Raw genomic sequence first — 19,420 nt, forward strand, 5'->3', positions numbered from 1 at the left:
ATTAGAATTGCAAACGAGGCCGCAATACAGCAGAGAGGATTGTGGGAGGTTTGACCTGCTTTCTGCCTCTCCTTCATTAAATCCAGTTCATCAAGAACGGTCATTATCTCCAAGCTCAACGTGAGAATCTGCTGCGGCTCCAGCTGTTGCGTCTGTATGTATAAGAGTGACAGCAGGGACAGTTGAATTAAATTTCCCCAAAAGCTGCGGGCGAGGACTCTCCCTTCCCTCTTCGAGCTGATGAATTATTCATGGAGCCGCTCTCCGAGCTTGTGGTGTAACATGGAGTCACTGACTGCTGTGAAGCTGGCATGGCAACCACTTAAAATAGAGTCTTGTATGAGCCGAGTGCAGTCAATTTATCTCATTCTTTTTCATGAAGGCCTATTTACTGTGTGTGTGTGTGTGTGTGTGTGTGTGTGTGTGTGTGTGTGTGTGTGTGTGTGTGTGTGTGTGTGTATTTGGGCTGAAGTCGGATCAGTGGCTCCAGTTCTCAGCTTTTCCTCAAAATTGCCCACCTCTGATATGATGGAGTTTGATAGATTTTCATATGTGTTGTAGGCTACATGTGATCCATACTGCACCTGTTTTGTACGGGACGTCCTTTACCTGAACTGATTGTAATGGGACATTTGGACGGGTTTGATTGGTCAGTTTCAGTTTTGGTCTCCTATAATGCTCTAAATGCTGATTCAGATGCTTTTCCATCCTGACAAGTGTAAAATTCTGGCTATATTAACATGATTATTTATTTATATTCGTTATTATCATGTCACTTAATTCATTTATGTATTTGTATTGTTAGGCTTGAAAATAGTTTAAAGATGGTGAATATCAACTTTGCAGCAGTGTGACTGTCAGCACTGTGTGGCTCTGAGGCCCGGCTGGTTGTATCATAGGTGTTAGCCCATGTTAGAGTGGCAGTCAGTGCACCAAATACAGTTACAGACATTGGAAAATAATTCCAGCCTTAATGAATGGAGTCATTAAATTGCCTTAATGAAGCCTCCCTCTGGGCTTGGTCATGATGAGCACTAATGGAAAATTATATTTGGAGATCCAATCAGTGCATTTGCCCTCCCTCTCCTGTCTCTTCTAGTTGTAATCATGTGTAGACAAGACTGTCACCGCTCTGTGTGTGTGTGTGTGTGTGTGTGTGTGTGTGTGGGACAGATAGACAGAGAGAGTTTCTTTTTCCTGTTCTGTTTTGTCTTTGTGTGTGTGAGTAATTTTGCAGAGAGAAGATGCATTCACATGTGTGGCAGCCATGTGCAGAGATTCAGATGGGGTTTCCTGGGGACCATAAAATGAAATCTAACACGGATATGGCTGTCTGCTTCTGCTTCACTCAATAATTTCCTCCATTTCCCGCGCCTGGTGGCAATCAGGCCAGGCCGGCGTCAGCCATCCTCTGCCACTCCTCTGCCCTCTCTCCACAGCAGGGAGCGTTAACCGGAAACTCAGCCGACACTTTCACATCCAAACTGCTGTTTCACCCAGTGCCGCTCCCAGACCTTTTGGGGCCCTGGGCAAAATCATTTGGGGCCCTCGTATTTTACATGAAGAGATCAGTGTAGGTCCAAAAGATGAACTCACAGTACTGTAAAGGACAAAATCCCCTTTTTCCAGTTTACCCAGAGTGAGCCGAGATGTTCGATACCAGTTTCACATCTGTACCTTGTAGCAACTCTCAATCTGTCGTATTCACACACTGTGTTCCCTGGAAGATTTTATTTCTCCCTCTGAACAAAATTCACTTTAGTTCTTTTTTATTTTTCATATGGTGAACTTTTTGCCAATTTTCTTGTCATTTTTTAAAACCATCTTTGAGGTAATTTTCCTTGTAATATAATTTTAAAAATACAATCTTAACTATTATAAATGTAATTTTATACTGTTTATTCATTGATTTTAGCAATTTTCTGGTAATTTGTAGCTAATTGCCTTGCCATTTTTTGTGATAATTTTCACAGAATTTTCTTGTAACTTTGTACTAATTTCTTGCTGATTAGTAACTTTTAGCACACAAGAAATCTGACACTGATCCAGCATCACTGATCTGACACTTAATTACATCTTTTTAATAAATGTAAATATAGGGTCCTTGTCATTTTTCATTTTTTTTTTCAATTTTTCAATTTTTCAGATTTTCAATTTTTCTTTCTTTCTTTTTTCTTTTTCTTTTTTTTTCTAAATTGCTCATTCCACCACTTTTTTTCCCTAGCTTGCATACGTATAACTGAGCTTTCAAAAAAATACTTCTGTGTGATGTGAACCCCAAACTGAGGTGGCGGGGCCCCCACCTCTGTGCCTCGTGTGTCTGGTGGGCCCGATAGCTCTGGTCCGACCCCCACAGCTGCTCTTACATCACAGCTCATATTTCTGCATATCTCTCTGTGCATGTTCAAGTGCACACAGCAGCAAGCCAAGCCCATCTTCTGATCTCAAAAAAATATAAACCTCATTTATTATTATTTGTTTTACCAGTGGAGGATCCTGTGCTTTGCTAAAACAGCTGATTTAACTCATCGCCATGTGCATGTTCCTTACTAAAGCTCATTTTACCCTAAACAGGTTATTTCCTCTTTCACAGATCACGTTTTATTCTCAGAACATATTTCCCATGCAGCCTTTACACTTTCTCTCACTGCTGACAGTCAGTCAGGCCTATTTCTTTCTTTCTTTCTTTTTTCAAAAACATCCCACTTAGAATTCTTGTTTGTTGTCCTAATTGTGTTGGCTCTGTCTGTCTTTGTTACTTGCAGCATGAATGTTTTTTTGGACTTGTCTTGGTCATTTGCAAATGGTCATCCATCTCTAGAGCCTCAAGACTGAACAGGCTGATCAGCTGCTCAGACGTATGGTTACATCCATGTGACTACAGTCTGTTGCGTTGCATTGCATTACAAATATCCAGGACTCAAGCTGCTGTTTAGAGAGGCAACAGCATCAGAAACACTTCCACACAACCATCGAGTTGTGCTGCAGCCGCCCCACTGAGACATCATGCAGCCTCGCCTTCAGCTCTCTCACCATGCCAGAGCCTGAGTGGCCATCCTCAATCAATTCTGCACTCGAAAAATAATTTTACTGTCCGAGCCTGTCAGAAGTTGCCCTGCTAGAACCTTCTCCAGGATTGTAGAGATGAAGGACTTTGAAATGAGCCTGTAGTTGCCGGGACGAAATGCACTGATACTGGATTTTTTATTTTATTTTATTTTTTATTTGTAGAGCTGAACTCAAAATAGCCAACAGTAACAACCTGGAGACGGAGTTGTTAACAAAAAGGGGGCAAGCTGGGAGTCATAATTTTACAGACAACGTGGTTTTTAAACTGACCTTGAACATCAGCACCTCCAAGCTACAAAATTCCTCGGTCTGCCAAACCCAACCACCCGTCCCAGGAGAGCTGGTCAGAGGCGAGCTATTGATTTAAGTTTTTTTCTTCTGCTGCTTATTGCTTTGTGTGATATATGTACCAGAGGCTATTGTAAATCAGAGTCATATTCCTCGCATGCATAAGCGCTGTTGGCCATTAAAGTTGATTCTGGCTCTGATTGAAATGATTTGCTCTTGCTGCCCTCAGTACCTACAGCAGAGTGTCGTGGTGTGTTCAGACCAAACACGAGATGTATTTTTGCACAAACACGCTGGCAAATTTTGTACTTTTTGTAAAACTTCAACTTGAATTTTGCATAGTTGCATTATTTGCAACGTATACATTCACATCTTTCTACAATTTTGCATTGACTTTGTATGTAATTGCACCGTGTGAAAAACTGGATTGTGGTTGTGATTGTGACCTACCCCAGGTAAATAAAAGAATGAGGCACCTTAATGGAGACGGGGGCTTAACTGTGCAACGGGCTGGAGCCTGTGATTGTAGAAAATGTTCTTTTTGTGGACCGGAGTGAAAGGACGGCCACAGATAAAGAGCCGTGTGCAACCTTACATCAGGCAGCAGGGGCCATCAAGAGTTCAACCAGCGTTCAGTGCTGAACGCTTTAGAAAACAGCAAAAACAATGTCCATGATAAAGCGACACTGAACAAGACATACAAATAATGCGCAATCAAGGCAAAGCACAAAAAAGACTTATATAAAGATATAAAGGACCGTACCAGTAATTCTGCAAGTTTGAATGGATGTTAAAATGTGTGTACCCAAAGCAGTATTTTAGAACTCCTATATCGTTTTTTCTCCCTTTTCTCCAGCCGTTGGTTTCCATTCATTCCACCCCGATATGAAAATTCAGACTTCCTTCACACCAGCATTCCACCACCATAATAAAGTTGTCCACATTAGTTTTCCTACAAGCAGCAGCGCTGTTGTGTTTTGATGAGTTGAAGTTGGGCCGAGTGAAATGCTCCCTCCACCAGGGAAAATAGTCCCCGGGAAAACATTTGATTTCCATAGCCAGTTATCAGTTCTGTGGTTTATGAATGGTGGTGATTATTAGATGCAGAAACAGAACATTATGAGATGGATGTTTCAACAAAAAAATTGAAAAGCAAGGGATTTTGATTATATGTTGTGAAATTTTTAGCACCCCTGCATGATTTGCAAAACAGTTTGTTGCAGAATAAAATGTGGGTAAATTGTAGTAAACAGGCCAAACATTCAGAATCACTGGTGTTGTCTTTTAATAAAAGCTGCCTCTGTATCATTACACTGAATCATATCTGATGCCCCTCAGTCAGACACTGTTTATGGGTGACATGGTACATGTACAGGATTAAAATCAAAACTGGACTTTCTTCCAGTGACTCTGAGCTAAAGGACAATCCCCAAGCACATGAATGAAAGAGTGTCCCCTCAGACTGTATGGCTTACATGCAATGCAGATGGAGTGCAATAGCAGCAGTTCAGTATCTGAAACGGATGGTACACTCTACAGGGAGTTTGTTACTCAGTGTTATTCTTGTGTCATCATCATCCACCAAGATTTAAGATTTAATAAACTCGAGTTCATGAAGCAGCATTTTCCACAGCAGTACATCCCAGTAGAGCTGGGTTATTGTTGTGACTCTGGTAATATCAACCAGCTGAAGTGAAAATACAAGTTGGCTCTAACATGGGACGCCCCGGTACCTCACCTGGTAGAGCGCGTATCACGCATGTTGTCCTAGGATGACCTGCTGAAAAACGCACCTTTTGGAGGCTTGAGGTTGTCAAGTTGAAGTGAGACAGTCCATGAGTGGTGCCGCGTGTCCACAGGGCCGTGTGTTTGACTCTCGGGCGTCACACCACCTCCCAGCTGTGGCCAGTTGATGGGCGTGGCCACTCCTGATGACCGACAGCTGCTGTCTCCTCCAGCCGTGCAAACACTTCCCTGCTGCACCTGATTGGACGAACGCTTCACTGCTGGTTTGTCCTCTCCCGGATTTCGAAGTGAACCAACATGGCGGCTCTTTTGGAAACTCTTTAAGGAAATAGCTCCCCAGAATGTGTCTGAAAAGATCCGAGTAATAAACCCTGCAGCTGCTGAATCTGTTTTCGTTTCAGATCGACAATGGTTCGTTCTCAGTAGTTCCCAGAGGTGGCGGGCTGCGCTGGACGGCCATAATTTGCATAAAGCAGCCTAGACCTCAACTGTATGCAAATGAGAAGATGCCAACATGATGCCCCGTCTCTTGAAATACAGCTCAACGCTACCAGAATGCATTGCACAGCTGCTTGCATAGACAATGAATCGGAAATGACTGATCCTGTCGCCTGAAGCTCCATATTTAGACGGTAGCCTTTGCTCGCGCTCGCCTCTTCCTCCTCTGATCAGCTGATAGAATCCTTTGGGGCCGTGCTAACGAGCTAACTGTTACTGCTAATGGGCCACAGTTTGTTGAAGCTAGCGCAGGATAACAGGTGCAGTTTGGAGTCAATCAAGCGGGGCGGGAGACTAACAAGCGGGGTCGAGTTCTGATTGGATCGTGTCAAAGTAACTTTTTTAATCCCGAACCCGTCGCTTGAGTCAGTCAAGCAGCAGGTTTCATAATGATGTGTACACCCACAAAGCATTTCAATGGAAAATTACACATTTTAGTTTACGCTTCAACTTGAATCAATCGATTTTGATATCTAAAGGCATGTTCTTAATGTTAATCAAAGTGTATGGAAATGACGAGGGGGGAGATTGATTCAGAGACGGTGCCGGTGGACGGAGGCGGGGTGGGCGGCGAGCGCTTTATTGTGTTTAACGTCAGGAAGGTCAGAGCTCTGAGGAAAGGGCCTCGGAGCACATCGAGGTAAGAGAGGAGGATGAGGGGGCGGACGAGCGACCTCCGCGCCCTCGCATCTCTCTCCCTTCCTCTCCTGTGTTCATTCAGCCCTCGCTCTTTCTCATCGGAAAATCTGAAGTTATCTAATTTTCAGGTCTTGAAAGGTATTGCATGTCTTAAAGAAAGCTGTTAGAGGTCATGTTTATGTTTACTTGCAATGACAGGTTTAGCTGTTGCGCGGTGAACCTCAAACTTCAAACGTTTAACTTCCCGAGTCTTTTTTTTTTTACGGCACTTGTGTTCGCCGGGCTCAGCTGCTTTTGCTCATTTTGGTGTTGAAATTAGTTCCAAACTCATTCAGTAAAATTACAAACTGGCTTCCTGAGACCTGCAGACAGCCAGTTATTTTATGTTGAGCTGCATTACACGATAAAAAGGGCTCCAAGTTAATCACAATGTTATGGTGGAAATATGCTCATATTGCTGTAAAATCACTGTGTTCACAGTCAGATTGTGTTTCATTTCATGGGAACAGAATGCAGCTCCATTGTCTCATCCTCGCTGTGTGTGGGACTGCTTTGGAAGAAAGCTCCTGCACTCGGTGGATACATAATTTGGCATTACAAATTGTAACAAATTGTTACAATTAGTCCAGTCACTAAGTAGTTAACCCACAACTCATCCACTGCTTCTCTCTTTTCTTTTGTATTTAAATGCTTGTGAAAGGTGGCAGATGCTGCGGAACCCCTTTTTCACCCTCTCAAGCCTGAGCACATTCACTTGATTTATTTCAGAAACACGAGGGAACAAGCCGACAAGTGAATTGGCAAGAAATGACCTGAAAATTAGCAAGGAATTAATATGAAAATACCAGAAAATGACCAGAAAATGACCAAAACAAATCACAGACATTTTACTGGAGAAAAAAAAAAAATACTAGCCAGTGATTTATAATTATTATGAATATGCATTATGTTTCCAGTTAATTTACAAGCAAACAATCATATATATGTGTGTGTGTGTGTGTGTGTGTGTGTGTGTGTGTGTATATATATATATATATATTTCAAAGCCTTCCACAGGCTCCTGGGTTTCAGAGATTTAATATATTCACACAATAACAGATGCAAACATGTTGATATAATTTAATTATGTTTAAAAATAAATAAGTAAATAAATAAATAAAAAAGAAGTGCTGGACCCCCCCGCTCCAGTATCTTGTCAGTGGAGCATCTTTCTTTCAGATTGGGGATTTGCTGCTCTGCCGTCTGGAGACAGGTTTTACTCTTCATGAATAAAATATCCTAAGGGTGCAGGATGATATAGAAATATGTTACTGTGAAATGGTGAAATTTTGCGATGAGTCCACGTTAACGCTTCATGTTTGAAGTTGGCCTCCTCCGCAGTGAAGCCTTGGGCTGCTCTGTATTTGGTCAGTCCACATGCCACTCTGGCCTCTCTCTCTCTCTGTCCATGTGCCTCTCTCTCCTACGTCCGTCCGTCCCTCGGGCTCCTGGACAGAGGCAACGTGAAGCCTTGAGTGGCAGCAGTGAGACAGTCTGCACTCCCTTATGGCTGTGACCCCGGATGACCGTAGCCTATAGCAACTGCATGTCAAGGACGGTAGATTTTATGTGTGTGTGTGTGTGTGTGTGTGTGTGAGTGTGTGTGTGTGTATGCACATTTGTGCGCGGCGTTATGTGTGTGGGTGTGTTTTAGTCGAGTTGCTGGCAAGTGCTCTGGCACTCATCAGCCAATAATTGCACATAATTGCATCCATTTGTGGAAAAAGGCAAAGATGGACTTCAGTCATTGAGATCTATAACGTGCCGTTAAGTGTTTTTTCTCTTTGATTGTGTGTGTGTGTGTGTGTGTGTGTGTGTGTGTGTGTGTGTGTGTGCTGTTTTTTTAATTTATTATTTTTTTTATACACTTTACACACTAGGGCTGAAAGATATGTTAAAAAAAAAAAAAAGCCACATTTCAATTGATTTTCAATTGGTTGAGACCCCAGCAAAAATCTTCATTTTAATAGTTTTTTTTTTTGTTTTTTCAGCGAATGAAAATCATAACGCAAAATAAGCATTCATTAAATTCGTCAGGTGAATCGAAACATCTGCAAAATTAATTGCAATGTGATTTTATATACATATATCTTTTAGTACTATTGTTAAACTTTTAAAATCAAGATTTTGCTGGGGCCTCTACCTCAGCAAATTCTTACATTTGGAAAATACAATTTGTCTGTAACACCATAATATTTTATTTATAATAGTGTCACACATTTTACCTTTATCAAAAATTTTAGTGCTTCTGATTTGGATATTGCACTTTTTGCCATATTTTGATTTGACTTGATTTGATTTCAATAATGCTTCAATTCATTTTTGCTAACGTGCACCATTTTTTGGAAATTAGAAAAAAAAATGAAAATAAGTTTTGTAGTTTCACCTCTTGTGGCCATCTGGGTTCCGTCGGACCAACGCATTGTCACGCATTTGTTCATGTGAGCTTGGATGGAGGTCTGCCGCCGATGGAGATGGAGTGACTTCTCGGACGCTTTATCTCATGGCTCCAGATACAAACCAGGCCAGATCATCCAACAATGCAGAATGAAACCAAGCTGTCACCCATAAAACGCCAACGCTCACCAAATGGACTCCGCTGTTTCCTAGACAATCCAAAATGTTGCCGTTCACATTGGTGGTGAGCAAAAAAGCCACAAAAACGGTTTGGAGGAAAAGTTGCAGCGTCGGGCAGCTGAAGTTTAACAAGTGGGAGGTATGAAAGCAACATCAATAAATGACTAGGGCTGAATATGAAAAGACAGTTGAGAAAAAAGAATCAAACCAAACAGAAAGAAAGAAATGCATAAGAGGTTAATCATAAATATCTGAAAATGTCAAGCCGCTGGGTTGAGGAGAGTGGCAAGGTTGTGAATGATTTGCTCAGCACTGTGTGATTTATTCCTGCTGTTATCGGCACTGACTTTGTCTCTGCTTTTTTTTCTTTATTGATAATCATGAATTTTGAAACTGAACAGAAAAACAGTGCTCTATAGTCCTCTCTCTGCATACAAATGAAGATCTAATCCCATACAATCCTGAGGAGTTTGATTTTCTATACTGCAGAGAGAGCACACACACTCGCGTATCTGTGTGTGTAGTCTTCTGTGTGTGTGTGTGTGTGTGTAACGTGCTGTTTGTTTCAGATGAAATCAGCCTGGAGGGGATGGTGGTGCAGAGAGCTGAGTGCAGGCCGGCCGTCAGTGACAGCTACATGAAGCTGAAGAAGTGAGTGAACTTTCCTCCTGCTCAGCTTGGAGAGGCAGCGCTCGGCGGCTGAGAGCACTAAACAAGGCCTCTGAGCCAGAGGAGATTAGATGAAACATTAATGATCCCGACGGGAAATTGGCTCTTCGTAACAGGATACAGCAAAGACCAGGATAAGAGGGTTTAAATAAACAAACTCAACAGACAGTGCCAGGACTCGGACACATTACGTGGCAATATGTGAATGAAAAAGCAGAGTGAAATGCACAAAGTCTGGATTAGTGGGCAGGTTTGTCACGGCAGTGACAAACCTGTCACTGTCACTGCCGTGCACCGGCATCAACAAAGGTCTTTGTCTTCCTGAAAGGGGGATATTTTAACCCTAACCCTAAATATATTGAGTAATATAATTTGAAATAATGTATAATGTGGTTGTTTCATGGTTTCCCAGGCAGCACACATTCGTCGACCCAATGTAAGCTCTGGATCTCAAATCATAAATCGGGTGGAAAAAAATCATCTGGACTGCGTATCCAAGAACAGTTAACTCGAGGGCAGCTGCTCTTGTTTGCAGATTCTTGAAGACGTTTCATTTCTCGTCCAAGAAGCTTCCTCGGCTCAGGTGGGCCGGTGGGGAGGCCCAGGTATTTAACCCCTGCTGGGTTGTAACCCGGCTCGCTGGTGCTGCTCCCTGTTGTCTTTGTCAGAACTGGAGAAGCTTCTTGGATGAGAAATGAAACGTCTTCAGGAATCTACAAACAAGTCCAATTGCCCTCGATCCAGCTCTCCTTGGACAACCATGATCTGGATGACTGACAGCCTTCACAGACATACTGACTGAGTAGGTCTATAGGGTTTTACCACCGAGGCCTGAAGCCTTACACCCAGCTCCAGACTGCAGAAATGATGGTTTCATTTATTAAGGGAAAAAAAGCTATCCAAACCTACCTGACCCTATGTGAAAAAGTAATTGCCCCCCTAACCCTAATAACTGGTTGTGTCTCCCTTGGTGGCAACAACCGCAATCAAGCGTTTGCGATAACTGGTAATGAGTCTTTTACATCACTCTGGAGGAATTTTGGCCCACTCTTCTTTACAGAAATGCTTTAATTCAGCTAAATTGGAGGGTTTTCGAGCATGAAAGGCTTGTTTAAGGTCATGCTACAGTATCTCAATTGGATTTAAGTCTGGACTTTGACTAGGCCACTCCAAAACCTTCATTTTGTTTTTTTTAAGCCATTCAGAGGTGGACTTGCTGGTGTATTTTGGATCGTTGCCCTGCTGTATAACCCAAGTGCGCCTGAGTTTGAGGTCATGAACTGATGTCCTTCAGGATTTTCTGGTAGAGAGCAGAATTCATGGTTCTATCAATTATGGCAAGGCGTCCAGGTCCTGAAGCAGCAAAGCAGCCCCAGACCATCACACTACCACCACCATGTTTGACTATTGGTATGATGTTATTTTCATGAAATGCTGTGTTAGTTTTATGCCAGATGTAACAGGATGCACACCTTCCAAAAAGTACAGCCTTTGTCTCGTCAGTCCACAGAATATTTTCCCAAAAGTCTTGGGGATCATTTACTTTTTCAGCTATGAAGGAGCGACAGCAATACGATCCAATCACCCTTCAGTCAGTCACCCTGCAGATCGAGGGACAGTCGATGACAGTGTGCTACAAGATGTGCTTTCTGTTAGCAGAGAGGATTATTGTTGGCCTCGCTGCCGATTGTAGAACTAGTCTCCACTCTACTGATTTCCCCGTTTTAACGCATTTGATTGTCTTTGCAAATATGAGTGATGTCAGAAAGTGACACATCCATGACTGTAGGTCTGCAGAGTTCCACTGTGTTGAAAAAGAGCAGTCAAGGTCAGCTGGTTAACGGTACTGAAATCGTGAATGCTAGGGTGACCGGACGTCCCTGTTTTCAGGGGACAGTCCCCTGTTTTAATGCTTTGTCCCAGGCTGGAAGTGTCCCCGGGAATGTCTGCGCTCCCCTCCTTCTCCTAACAGCAAAGGTAGGCCTGTTACCAGAGGACGTCTTGTGGTTTCTAGTTTCTAGATCTAGTTTTTCTAGTTCCCTGCTGTTTGATCTCATCTGCTCCCAAAAGACGGACATGGATGGAGCTATAACGGTCATTCCACACGTCCAGTGGCTGAAGCGTCTTCGGGTCTCTATGCTGGGATTCTCTTTAAACACAACGACACACTGATATTTGTGTAGAGGGGTAAAAGCATACACCTGTCCAGCCCTGTGTCGTCGTAGAGTTCCCCAGGCCAGCCGGCTCTCTTCGTGTGTGTAATCACTTCCCATTTTCCTGTCCCTCCATCACAATACATGGTATGTGCAACGCTGTTTCTGTTTGTGTAGACACAATCCAATGAATAAAATATGATTAATAATTGCACCACAGGCCCCCCCCAACTGAGTAGATGATCAGATTAGATTGTGCATATATTTGCTTCTTAATGAGACATTTTTTAAGTGACTATAAATCCTTAATGCTTCAAGATGCAGAGCTCACAGGAATATCGCCATGTGTTATGTGAAGACATGTTTAGAAATATTTCTTACATTTTGGCATTGATGATCTTCATTAATTGCTTTATTAGCATAAATGGTTGTGTTAATACATCATGGTGATAATGACTGGGTCTTAGCCAGTGCCTCTTGCTTAATATTTTCTCTGAGGCCTGAGACCTTGTCTGTGCTGCCAGGCCCTCAGTCTAAATCAGAATTTGCTAAAATCTGACCTGCCCAGTTGAATAAAGATTACATGTAAGTCAGCAAAGAGTAAATACAAAGTGGAATAGCTCTGAACAGAGCAGCTGCCATTCTTTGTTTGGTTTGTCTGACCTTGGAGCGCTGACAGTTGTTTGCTCGCCAACAGGGACGTCTGTCAGCCAACATCAAGATAAATCAGAGAATACACAAAAGAACTTTGGAGGATGGAGCTTGGTATTTAAAACTCTGTGTTTTGGTGTGTGTGGGGGTGTTTGTGTGTGTGTGTGTGTGTGTGTGTGTGTGTGTGTGTGTGTGTGTATGTGTCAGGCTGCAGATCGAGGAGTCTACCAAGCCTCAGCGTCTGTCACAGCAGCTTGAGAAAGCCGTCACTACCATCTTTAAACCTGTAGCCAACCACACTGTCAATGTAAGAGCTCATAACAGGAAGTCTGACAGTGCAGGTGGGTACGTGGGTTGATGGGTGAGGGAGGATGTGTGTGTGTGTGTGTGTTTGTGTGTGTCTGTCACTGAGTGTGTGGTGTTGCTTTGTGTGCAAGTAAGTAAAGTCCTTTCTGGATTTTTGGATTTAAAAAAAACAATATTTACGGTTACAAAAAGTAAAAAACTTTCTTAGCACTTTTTGAAAGAGGATGACGTTTCCACCAGAGTTGGAGAAACCTCTGGTGGCATTCTGATCACAAAATCTCAATCCAACCCCTGACTGAAACTTCACTGATCAAACTGATCAAAATGTCAGATTACGGTGAATTTAGGTGAAGAGCTTCCCAAGCAAATCTAGAGTCTCATTCAGTTCTAATAAATACAGTGCTGTGTGCCCCCTTCCTGATTTCTTTTTTTTTTTTGCATACCTGTCACACTTAAATGTTTCAGATCATCAAACAAATTTTGATATTAGACAAAGATAACCAGAGCAAATACAAAATACAGTTTTTTAAATGATGGTTTCATTTATTAAGGGAAAAAAGCTATCCAAACCTACCTGACCCTATGTGAAAAAGTAATTGCCCCCCTATCCCTAATAACTGGTTGTGTCACCCTTGGCGGCAACAACTGCAATCAAGCGTTTGCGATAACTGGCAATGAGTCTTTTACATCGCTCTGGAGGAATTTTGGCCCACTCTTCTTTACAGAAATGTTTTAATTCAGCTAAATTGGAGGGTTTCCGAGCATGAAAGGCCTGTTTAAGGTCATGCCACAGCATCTCAATTGGATTTAAGTCAGGACTTTGACTAGGCCACTCCAAAACCTTCATTTTGTTTTTTTTAAGCCATTCAGAGGTGGACTTGCTGGTGTGTTTTAGATCATTGTCCTGCTGCATGACCCAAGTGTTCTTGAGTTTGAGGTCATGAACTGATGGCTGGACATTGTCCTTCAGGATTTTCTGGTAGAGAGCAGAATTCATGGTTCTATCAATTATGGCAAGTCGTCCAGGTCCTGAAGCAGCAAAGCAGCCCCAGACTATCACACTACCACCACCATGTTTGACTGTTGGTATGATGTTATTTTCATGAAATGCTGTGTCAGTTTTATGCCAGATGTAACAGGATGCACACCTTCCAAAAACTTAAACCTTTGTCTCGTCAGTCCACAGAATATTTTGCCAAAAGTCTTGGGGATCATCAAGATGTTTTTTTGGCAAATGTGAGACGAGCCTTTGTGTTCTTTTTGGTCAGCAGTGGTTTTCGCCTTGGAACTCTCCCATGGATGCCATTTTTGCCCAGTCTCGTTCTTATTGTTGAATCATGGACTCTGACCTCCACTGAGGAAAGTCAGGCCTGCAGTTCTTTAGATGTTGTTCTGGCTTCTTTTGTGACCTCCTGGATGAGTTGTCGATGCACTCCTGGAGTATTTTTGGTAGGCCAGCCACTCTTGGGAAGGTTCACCACTGTTCCAAGTTTTCTCCATTTGTGAATAATGGCTCTCTCTGTGGTTCACTGGAGTCAAAAAGCCTTAGAAGTGGCTTTGTAACCCTTTCCAGACTGATAGATGTCAATGACGTTGTTTGTCATCTGTTCTTGAATTTCTTTAGATTGCAGCATGATGTGTTGCTTTTTGAGATCTTTTATCCTACTTCACTTTGTCAGACAGGTTCTATTTAAGTGATTTTTTTGGGGGGGGTGGGGGCAATTACTTTTTCACATAGGGCCAGGTATGTTTTGATAGCCTTTTTCCCTTAATAAATGAAACCATCATTTGAAAACTGTATTTTATATTTACTCGGGTTATCTTTGTCTAATATTAAAATTTGTTTGATGATTTGAAAGATTTAAGTGTGACAGATATGCAAAAAAATAAGAAATCAGGAGGGGGGCAAATACTTTTTCACAGCACTGTATGTGATCAAACAGACTGCATCCTGTGGTGAATTTGCATTATCTCTGGCTGATGTGTGATTCTTAATGAGGAGTCACCATCAGCCAGGTGTACCGGTGTAAGTGCAGCGTGCGCCTGCAGGTCAAGTATGAGAAGAAGAAGAAGTTGGAGGGGAAGATGGTGAGGGCCGAGCGGCAGGTGGTGTTGGACAAGCTGTTCTCAGCCTTTGAGAGACACCAGTATTATAACATCAAGGACTTGGTAGACATCACCAAACAACCAGTGGTGAGAAGAACACACACACACACACACACACACAGGTATACACATATGTTAAAATATGAGGAGAAAGGAAAAAAACAATATACCTGCCCACTATCCACCTTGCTTTGTTAAATTTGAACAAATCGCCCACAGCATGACGTTCCTGCTTATTCACACTCTCATCTGTTGTGGCTCAAATTTGGGCACAGATGCACACACACACACACACACACACACACACACACGCACACACACACACACATGCACAGGGGGATGGATCGATACAGTGCAGTGGATCCGTTCCAACGAGCAGAGAACAGCAGTGTGTAGGTGCTGATGAGACCTCGAGGTCCTCCTCTCCCTCTGATTGCATCTGATTGCATAACCATCGGCTGAGTAGGAGTTAAACGCCGCAATACACTCCACTGCATCAATTCTCTCCTAAAGCACTTGGCTAACCCTCAAATAAACTGAACTGAACTAAAGTAACCGAAATGCCCATTACTGAAAGACTCCAAAACACAATGGACTGTTATTCATAAGGTTTGGCGGCGAGCCCCAATGTTGGCTCAATAGCGACCCCCGGTGGTGAGTGGAAGGAAGGAGCGTGTGCCTGCTCGCTCCAGGCCGCCTCCCTGTCTCTTGCTCCATCGCTGTGCAGAATGGAGGATTAAAGGGACGGTAAACTAAAACTAAAGTGTTTTTTTTTTTATTGTCATCACTGAAAGCTGCAAGAATCTGCTGTGGAGAGAGGCCTGTGGTTGTTTTTATTCAGTTAAATTGTTGGTTACAAACCACTTTCACAAATTAGAGCGGGGCGACCCAATCAGGACACCACCTCGGGTTTTATTCCCTCCACACCCATTTGATTGACTCTTCAACCCACCACCTGCCGTTTTCCTCTCGGTTGAAACAGCAGCCCAGTTCTGTGGTGTTCTCGGCTACAAATCCGCCGTTTTAGCCAGGATTATTTTATCAATCCAACGTTGTATCCGAAAAGGCGAGGGCAAGCGAAGAGCTGACAGATCTGGACCGTCTTACATCAGCTCCGCAACTACAAACCCCGCAAAGAGGAAGTTTTGAGTGGGCTAAGTGAGCTCTTGGCTGTGAATACTTTGACACCAGGACCAGTAGGAGCCAGAATTACTCCAGTTCCCACAGGCAGGATATTTTCACTTTCTCTTGTTCGCCTACAAGGGGAACTAAAGCCCACCCAGGATTATTATTAGCCCCAAAAACTTTTATTGCAGTTATTGACTCTCAGGATCTTGTTGGTAGCTACATTTTTTTTTTCTTCAACTTCATTTTCTACATAAAACAAACAGAAGTACATTAGTACAATTCAGACAATCACATACAGGCAAACAAAGACAAAATGAGAAAAAATGAGTTACAAATCTAATCCAGCTCCCCTCAAACAAAATCACCTCGAATCATCATTGCTGCTTGAAACGTCTCCCTTTCTGTCATCTTACTGTTCACATTCAAACTCAGGGTCATGACACAGCACTGACAGAGAGGAAGACTCTCATAGTCTAACAAGAAAAGACAAATTTACATATTTGTCTTCACAATGACATTAAATATGTTTCAGCACATTCTGTCAATTAAAAACTACCTTCTCTATTTACATCCCTTCCGTAGCTGCAGTGATCTGTTCTCTCTGTGTGGCTGAACAGAAGGAGATCCACTTATTCATAATGAGCTTCTTTGTGAGCAGACATGATGACAGAAACATAGTTTTACTACTAGTTTTACTTATCTCCCGGCGTACATGATGGTGATGTGATGCTCGGAGGTCCGATTCAAAGTCCCGGCTCCACCTCCAGAAAGCAGGCTGAGGAGCCAGTGGTGTCAAACTGTCAGCTCAGGCTAGAAAACAGTAAATCCCCAAATTCACCAGCCTCTGTAGCAGCGATGGACCAGCAGGCCGTCTGTCAGTCTACAAGCAATGCTGCTATTGATCCAATATTATTTTTACTCGAACGTTTTCCCTCTGACAGCTGCAAAATTAGCAACAGAACAAAACGAACATGGTCTCTTATTTAAAAACACTTTCACGTTATTTATATCAAAAACATACTGAATTTAAAATGACATTACAAGACAGTTACCATAAAATTACCACAAAATTGCCCCAGAATTTGGAAATGCAAGAAAATTCCAGTGAAATTGGAGCAAAAATGTAAAATAACTTTAAAAAAACAAACAAACAAAAAAAAACTTAAAAAATTGCAAGAAAACAGCCAGAAAACTGGGAAAAAAATGAGCCAAAACAAACTATGTTTAGATGTATTATACTGTTTATTTAAATTGTAATTGTAAGAAAATCATAATGTTTTTTTAAAAAAAAAAAAAAGATATAAAATTTCAAAAGTGAAATATTTTTGCAAGAAAATCCACCTAAAATGTAAAAATAAAAAGAAATGAAGTGAGCTTTGTTCAGAGGGTGAAACAAATCCTAATCCTTGTTGTCCCTGATTCCAGACTTTTTACACTATACTTACATTCTATACATTATTGCTTTTTTACATTTGCTTATCAATTTATTTAATAGACTTCCTGTCCTTGGATTTCTGTCTCGTCTCCCCAGTCCTACCTGAAAGAGATCCTGAGGGAAATCGGGGTGTACAACACCAGGGGGGCCCACAAGAGCACCTGGGAGCTGAAGCCAGAGTACCGCCACTACCAGTCCGCTGAAGAAGAGGAGGCGATGAAGACTGCCTAGCCTCTGGAGGTCAAGTCTTCCATGAACACACTGTTCATCAGACAGGAAAAACCACCCAAACTGTTTAGAAGGCCTGCGCTGGGCAGCAGAGCGGACCTGAACAGGAGCTGAAATGTGAGAGCTGAGATATTTTCTTTACCAGTTTTATGTTGTCTTGGCGTGTGAGCTGAACACAGTGTCACGTCTGGACACCTGAGCTTCAGGCTGCATCTGCGTTAGAGGCATCGAGGCATTTGTTATGATAGTGGAATTATTTTAGGCTGATGCCATTTTGTCTTCCTTTTGAGTTCCTTTAGGGGCAACGGCCTGTGGTCAATTCAGTTTTGCACCCCGGAAGATTGAGTATATAGTCTATAAAACTAGCATGTCTTCACACATTAATGATTTACATGCATTTAGCAATTATCATATTAGTTTGCAGTCCTTGGAACAACAGCTGCTGGTTAGAAAACTATAAGCTGCGTAATGCGGCTAGCCCTGGTAACTAGCACTATTATGGGCCAAATACATTCAAATGTAAAGCTATCCCTCTGGATCCTTGAGATCCATTAATATCCAATATTTTTCAGTGTCAGTCTAAGAGATGTGATGTTTATATGATTTACAGAATGGCCGCCAAGTGAGGTCATTAGTAAGTAGTAAGTGATTGGCACGTAAAAGCCACTTGACCATGATGGCGGCGCATACAGTGACTGTGTGAGGTTTAGAGCAAAAGTAGTCAGTGGCCACGAGCTTTGTTGGCAAGGCTACACAGTGAATTACACAGTGATGGAGTATGAAACACTATGGGAGACATTATGTTCTGTGCAGTGATGGATGTTCTTGTGTGGTACAGAATAAAACAAACAGAACACACTGCACCAAGGTCTTGCTGAGTTTTATTATGGCTCAGGACCATTTTGTTTTCAGGTTGTCCGTCTGAACATCCATCTGTCCGCACGGCCATCCCGTTCTTGTGATCGTGATGTCTCATGCAGGACCACCTTGAAGGAATTTCTTCAAATTTGGCACAAATGTCCACTTGGACTCAGGGAACTGATTATACTTTGGAGGTTAAACGTCAACGTCACAGTGTCCTCATGCCTGTCCCATTCTCATGAGCAGGATGTCTCAAACGCCTTGAGGAGATTTCTTGAAATGTGTGTGACAATGCCCTCTTGGACGTTGTCACACAATCAGCGTCAGCAAGGCTGGAGGCTGAGTGAAAAGCAGAGTATTCAAGCAGTTTTCAGCCTCTTGGCCATCTTTACAGAAGATCATGCATGGTGTGTTTCCATCCTCACAGAAGCCCACTGCGTTCATAGAGGGCCCCCTGAAAAACTGCACGGGGTGAAAGGGTGAGAGGAACAACACAGATCCTACCACATCCCTTGGGCAGATTGAGCTAAAAGTGCAGGATAACAAACCTCTGAGACTTTGTCAGGAGTTAAAGTAATAAGTGAATATCTGCAATTCCCAAGTTGGAACTTAGAGTTTGGAGGGGACCAGTGTCTTCTTCAAAGAAGTCATAAAAGTAAAAACCGTGAAAACACACAACATTTTAGACAAAGCAATCAATATGTCTATGGTAATTATTGTGGTAGATTTAAAGGCCGTGAATTCATCACAAAACGTATGTAGGTTCCACAGATGAGCTTGTCTACGTTCTCCCACACACCCACCACTAACCACTGCCACTCACATGCGACTGTATTTTTTTGGATGGAGGATTGTACAAGCGCCCGGTGCAGCTGGCCTCCTGCATTCTGTGGTGTCGGACATTATCAGTGTCGCTCCCGCTGGTCCTCAGGCCACACCAAGCCGGGATGGCATGGCGAAAAGATGCAATGATGCAGCAAGAGGGGGCAAAGGCGTCATCCTGAGGTGGGCTGGGGTGACATGAGGT

General features: G+C 42.6%; 1 protein-coding gene across 2 annotated transcripts in view; it reads left to right on the plus strand.

The window, feature by feature from the left end:
• Positions 1 to 18,890, plus strand: part of gtf2f2b (general transcription factor IIF, polypeptide 2b) — a 50,342-nt gene extending 31,452 nt beyond the window's left edge. For both annotated transcript variants that reach the window (XM_030080129.1, XM_030080128.1), the window contains 4 exons: positions 9,426 to 9,507; positions 12,537 to 12,636; positions 14,685 to 14,828; positions 17,401 to 18,890. In XM_030080129.1, coding sequence (XP_029935989.1) covers positions 9,426 to 9,507; positions 12,537 to 12,636; positions 14,685 to 14,828; positions 17,401 to 17,535 — 461 coding nt within the window. In that variant the 3' untranslated portion in view covers positions 17,536 to 18,890. The remainder of the gene's footprint in view (positions 1 to 9,425; positions 9,508 to 12,536; positions 12,637 to 14,684; positions 14,829 to 17,400) is intronic.
• The last annotated feature ends 530 nt before the right edge of the window (positions 18,891 to 19,420 follow it).

This window comes from Myripristis murdjan, chromosome 21 (genome assembly GCF_902150065.1).
Source record: "Myripristis murdjan chromosome 21, fMyrMur1.1, whole genome shotgun sequence".
In the NCBI taxonomy this organism is placed as follows: domain Eukaryota; kingdom Metazoa; phylum Chordata; class Actinopteri; order Holocentriformes; family Holocentridae; genus Myripristis; species Myripristis murdjan.